The sequence below is a fragment of the Argiope bruennichi genome, chromosome 2 (genome assembly GCF_947563725.1).
Source record: "Argiope bruennichi chromosome 2, qqArgBrue1.1, whole genome shotgun sequence".
Classification (NCBI taxonomy): domain Eukaryota; kingdom Metazoa; phylum Arthropoda; class Arachnida; order Araneae; family Araneidae; genus Argiope; species Argiope bruennichi.
The window spans coordinates 38437112-38443111 of NC_079152.1; the positions used below are offsets into that span (position 1 = coordinate 38437112).

The window sequence follows — 6000 nt, forward strand, 5'->3', positions numbered from 1 at the left end:
ATCAAAACATCTGCTCCTTACAAAAACAAGTAAATTGTTGCAATTAGATTTAGAAGCTAAATTCTTTTAATTTCCCTTTTTATCTCTCTCTACATATATTTTCCCCCTATGCTTCTTTTTCTTCAAAAACACTTTATTCATATGGATGTTTAATATTATAGATAAAATGAAGAGATTCAGCAAAATAAGTTGAACTAATTAAATTAAATGCATTTTGTAAAAATAATCATCAATCAATTTACAATTGGGTTTTTTTATTACATCTACGTTTTTTTTAATGACATTAACTTTTTGTTCTTTTTTCACTAGTTTTCTCAAAAACTATAATTATCTGATTTGAGCAAAACTGATGTTGTCCTATCTGATTGTTAAATATAGTGGTATGGTTTTTATAATGCAATGAGAACAATGAAAAAACTATTACATTTTTTTCCAAGTAAATAATCAATTAGATTGAACTACGCTAAAATTCCTCATGTTTGTAATAACAATAAATTCACTTAAATGAATCTTATTTCCAATAATATAGAACAGAAAAATACCTAGGGATTATGAAATAAATCTGAAATAAAAGCTTGAATAAAAATAATCTTATTCTCATAAAAAGATTGTATTTGACGAAACCCTACATTTTCATAACACCCGTGAAAGCGAAGAAATCATTGATTGATCTTGTATGACTTCTTTATTTGAAGTTTACCACAAAGAAATGAATGACATAAAATAAAACATCATTAATGAACACAACAGCCAGTGGAGCTCAAAGATTTACAAAAGCGAAATGTATAGTTAAAACTGAAAATAGTTGTAGCCATATATCTTAATTAAATTAAAAATATTTTATTTTATTATTACTGCTCCGTTACATTTATGTGATATGATTCAGATTCTGAATTTATTCTTAGTCTAATTTTTTTCACTAATAAAAACAGTTAAATTTGTAAAAACTGATAAAATTTTAGAATTTACAGTTTGGAAAACATGAAACGTTATTTTTTAGCAGGTATACCCAAATTGCAGAGATACTTCTTGATATAAATACATACCACAATGAAATGAAACATATGACCTTTTTACATTTTCGTTTAGGAAAAATAGATAAAATATTGTAATCGTAAAAAAAAAAGAAAAGAAATTAAAAAAATGCATATCTCGTTTATTTATTCAGCAATTTACTTTAAATTATGTCAGTTTAATTTTGCATATAGAGCCTAAACAATGATTATCTTTATATTCAAGAATAGTTCTATCGTTCAAACTCACCACTACGTCAACTAAAGTAAAGATATTATATATCATTCTTTATCAGAATGTAGATAATAAAAGAGAAGTAGCTAAAATACTCGTATATGTTGAAAATGACGTTCGTTTTTATGTAATATGAGAAATTTGTGTTATGTTTTCAGAAAAAAAAATATACAATTTTAATACATATTGATATGTTTAAATCGTCTCATCATTAAGCTCAGCATAAAAGTTGTTATAATATTTTGTTTCATTTTAATATGTGAATGAAAAAGAGAAGTAAGCCGAATTGGCATTTTAACAATATTCAAGGAAATGAGTAAAATTATGTTCCAAATGTTTAGAGGACAAAGTTACTATTTCAAATTTCGCATGTGAGGGAAAGTAACCTTTGATCTATATTAATGCCCAATGATAGATTAAAAATTTTCACTTTCAAATCGCTCCAATTTCAACAAATTTTAAATAACTTAGCATTATATTTTATTACATTTAATAAAACTGACATAATTATCTGTTTCTTCAATTTTCTGCTCGCTGGCGTCCTAGCATAGGGTAGCTCATCTTCCCCGTAATCTGGGAGTCCCATGTTCAAATTCCGGTTTGGGCATAGTTGTTCTTCCTTTTCTATCTGTGACATGTGTGAATGTGTCCTCCTGTAAAAGGGGGTTGTGCAAGCGAATGAGTGATGGGTGAGTAGTCAAGTCGTACTCTTGGCCCAAGTTGGCTCTACGATAAAAACAAGAGGCATAAATCCCCCCTTAGGCATAAATCGGCTGTCTTTGAACAGCGGGCTTATCCGTGGCAAGTGCCATAAGAAACAACAACAATTTTCTGCTGAATCTATAAAAACCATATATATAATATTTACATTCATAAAATTTTCAAATAAAAATCAGCTCACCTATATTCTCTTTACAAAATAAATTTTCTGAATATCAATACACAGTATATCCATTTATAAATAGACATCCAGGTTAAATCCACAATTACTATCCAACAGCACGTACATTTGACATGTTCAGTTGAATTGATTGTTCTGAATGCGGAAACAATAAAGTACAAACTACTGAGATCTTACTCATGCTGCAATACATATAAATGCATTAAAAGGAATGAAATACGTACACGTAATAAATTTTTTCCCGTCAAGCCAATAAATATTAAATTTCTCACAGTTTGGGCTTGCTTTTTGTGTTATGTCTGGCTATAATAAATTGCTCGTCAGGTTTGCTCAAAACAACGAGTTACCTTAAAACGCAAAAATAATAAATTTTTACCGGTATTCTACTAAAACGATATTCTTTAGTCACTGTCGATGTAAGCTCATTGCCACCAGTCGCCTTTTTATTTCAACGTTGAAAAGGATTGAAGATGCAATGTACTTCTTCTTTTCGGTTTTAAAAACATTTATATGTGGAGTTCAGGAGCGTTAATGCGTATAATAGTTTTTTCTTATCATTCATACTCTACTATAGAATGTATAAAAAAGGAGTTTTGCGTAACGTATGGAAAAAAAAAGATTATAACGGGATATTAAAAGATTTTTCTCATATGATGTATTTTTTGCACATAATATAAAATGAAGAATGCGGCTAATTATAACCGGCTTTAAAACACTATAAACCAATCAAATGTCTAGTTGATTACAGTTAAATTACCATAATTCCTCATTTCTTCTTAACAACTCTACTCAGGTCCTCGAACGAATATGGTGGATCAATGTTATGGGAACAAGATGTCTAAAATCAAAATTAAAAATATCACGAGTTTTATTCACAAATTGATCTCTCCAGACCCAAGCCTTGAATATATTTGTGTCTCCTTCCTCAATCAAGCCCTTCTCCAGGAACTATTAATTTTATCACAATTCTTGAACTCATACTCTTCACCACACTACCTTTTTCATTACTGTATTATATATTGTTATTTTTGTACTGTATCTTAACTTCAACATGTTTACTTCTTAATAATTCTTTCCACTTATATCAATTCAACCGAAAGAGATTCTTAGAGATTCCCTGGGGGATATTCTATTGTGAAAAAAGGAAGAAAAAAAAAGAAAAAAAATACCGAATGAATTTTTGATGATAAAGAAATTATATTGGCAAATACTCTTATATCGTATATATGCAGAAAAACTTATATATTTTTCAATACGATTAATAATTTCACTTGAGTAACAGTATTATGTTATACAAGTATTAACAAAATCTATAGAAAAAATATTATACCTGGTTTACGAAACTTATAGAACACAGATAGCTTATAGCCATACTAATGTATGAAACTGCTTCCAACAAAAGTAAAATAACATATGAAGGTTATTTTGAAAGGAATTAAAATTTATCTTTTCTTTTTAAATTTAAAATTGAAGATTTCCTTCTCTTCCCCAAAGTTTTCAAAAGCTTTAGCTTTAGAAAAATAATGAAAATCTGTAGAAAATTATGTTTCACCCTTTTCAATATTTATTTAAATGTTTTAAATTTACCTGAACTTCATAATATTTAAAGTTTTATTAGAGTATACAACGCAATTGTATTATAAGATTTCAAATTCGCAATTGTAATTATGTCTATTTTCTTTAGAAAACACTACAAGTGTTCAGTCCACGGATGAGGCGATTGAAGCTGTCTAAAATGAGCCAGGCACATATTTGATCATCTTGGAATAAATTATTTATTCTGAAAAAAAAAAATCCGAATTGGAAATAGAAGGTCTCTAGAATCATCATCATCATCACCAAAGGAGAATACGATACAATCAAACTCTGATAACACAGAAGAAAATTTCGGTGCTGTATTATTGACATTTCCACTATATGTGATAAGTTTAACAATTACATTTTCATTTCGTTAATAAAACAATTGTTATCCACGGCAACATTTGTACTTTGATGTGTATTTTGGATGAAAATTTTCCTTGTAAATAATAAATTCAAGTGTTATTTATCCTTTATCAATTAAAGCTTCTTTGTTTTTCTTTCTCTTCTATTATTTTGAACACAAATGGCAGAAATGAAAATTTTTTGGTCTTTAATAAAAATTGTGTATATATTATTTTCAAAGTTTTATTAAAAAAACTATTTCTAAAAATTGTTCAACTATGGAATATTAGATTTTTACAACAAAACGATCAATGTTTATTAACTTAATTATCATGAAATAATTAATAGCAAATAAATATAAACATTTTATTGCATTTTTCTTTATTTTAAGAAGAAAATTAGTCATACATTCAGTATTCCCGCACGAAATTATATGATATATTAATATAAAATCATATATTATTAATATAAATATTCATAATCAAATCATATATTATATTAATATAAAATCATATATTATTAATATAAATATTCATAACCAAATCATATATTATATTAATATAAAATCGTAATAATCATGTATTACGAAATTATATGATTATTTTACACCAGTTAGCAACGTTTTAAATGTAATATAATGCGATTAAAATATTGTGTATTTTTAGGCAATTTTATCTATTAAACCTATAAAATATTAAATATTGGAAATTTAGATATTATTTTGTTTTAAATACAACGATGTCTTTTATATATCAAATTTGTTAAAATATTTTATAATTCCGCCCTTTTTGTCTTTGAAACAGCGTATTTCCTACAGCGCCATGTCGTAAGATCTAAATTATTGTTTTTAAGAGAAAATATAATATTTCTTATTACATCATTTGCCGCACACACACACAAAAAAGCTTTAAAATGATGTCGTACAATCTAATATTTAGTATTTCTCAATAAATCTTTTCAGATCGAGGAACTGATTTAAGAATTATGATACTTTTTCCACTTGACAACGAAATGTATAGCTTGCCAGTAAATGGAATGAAGTTTTTGTTTGTTAATACTCTTAGTAGAGATCGTATCATTTAGTTTCTGAATTATAAATCTAACTAATGCATTGTCTTTCTGTGTTAATGTTCACTAAAGATGATTAATCTAGTATGTACTTTTCATCAGATATCCATTTTATTAAATATACAGTATATGAGAATAATTTATCAGAAAAGTGATAAAAGCAATTCCCGAGCATAAAGAATATGCAATATATTTTTACAACGATTCTTTCATTTTATTTAGCTTTATACACTTTTTCTTAAGCAATAATTTATAGATCCCAATCATATATATCATGTATGATGATTTTTAACCACATTCATGAATTATACCAAGAATGAATTAATAAAAAAAATAATGTATAATTTATTTAGATTATTATTATTATTATTAGAATGAGATTTCCAGCTGTATTTTCCCTAACTTTAAAAATAATCAATCATTTAATTTAGATATTAATAATATAAAAATAAAAGAAGTAAAGACATTAGCTTGAGTTATCTCATAATTTAAAAAATCCTCGAATGTCTCCACAATTATCGACATTTGGTTTGTGCAATAGCACAATACGTTTAGTGTCAATTTATTTTGTTTTTACAATAAATGGAATCGAATATACATTGCGAACTTCTTAAATTTATAGATGATAATTGGGTAGGTTAAGAATATCCCCTTTCTGTAAAATAGGCTTGAAAGGCAAGAAAAAAAATAAATTACTTCGAAAAGGTAATAGACAAGTCGTTTTATTCTTAAAATACGTTTCATAGACATTTAATCAATCACATTTCCTGAATCTCTCATGTGTCATTTTCGTTGCATGAACATATTTTTATATATATCAAGATTTTAATTGAAATAAAATCCGGGTTCCTTAAAGATTC

The 6000-nt window shown here is 26.5% G+C and overlaps 1 protein-coding gene across 2 annotated transcripts in view; it reads left to right on the forward strand.

Moving 5' to 3' along the window:
• Positions 1-4120, forward strand: part of LOC129961658 (uncharacterized) — a 95839-nt gene extending 91719 nt beyond the window's left edge. For both annotated transcript variants that reach the window (XM_056075184.1, XM_056075185.1), the window contains exon 8: positions 3834-4120. In XM_056075184.1, the coding sequence (XP_055931159.1) occupies positions 3834-3883 (50 nt within the window). In that variant the 3' untranslated portion in view covers positions 3884-4120. The remainder of the gene's footprint in view (positions 1-3833) is intronic.
• The last annotated feature ends 1880 nt before the right edge of the window (positions 4121-6000 follow it).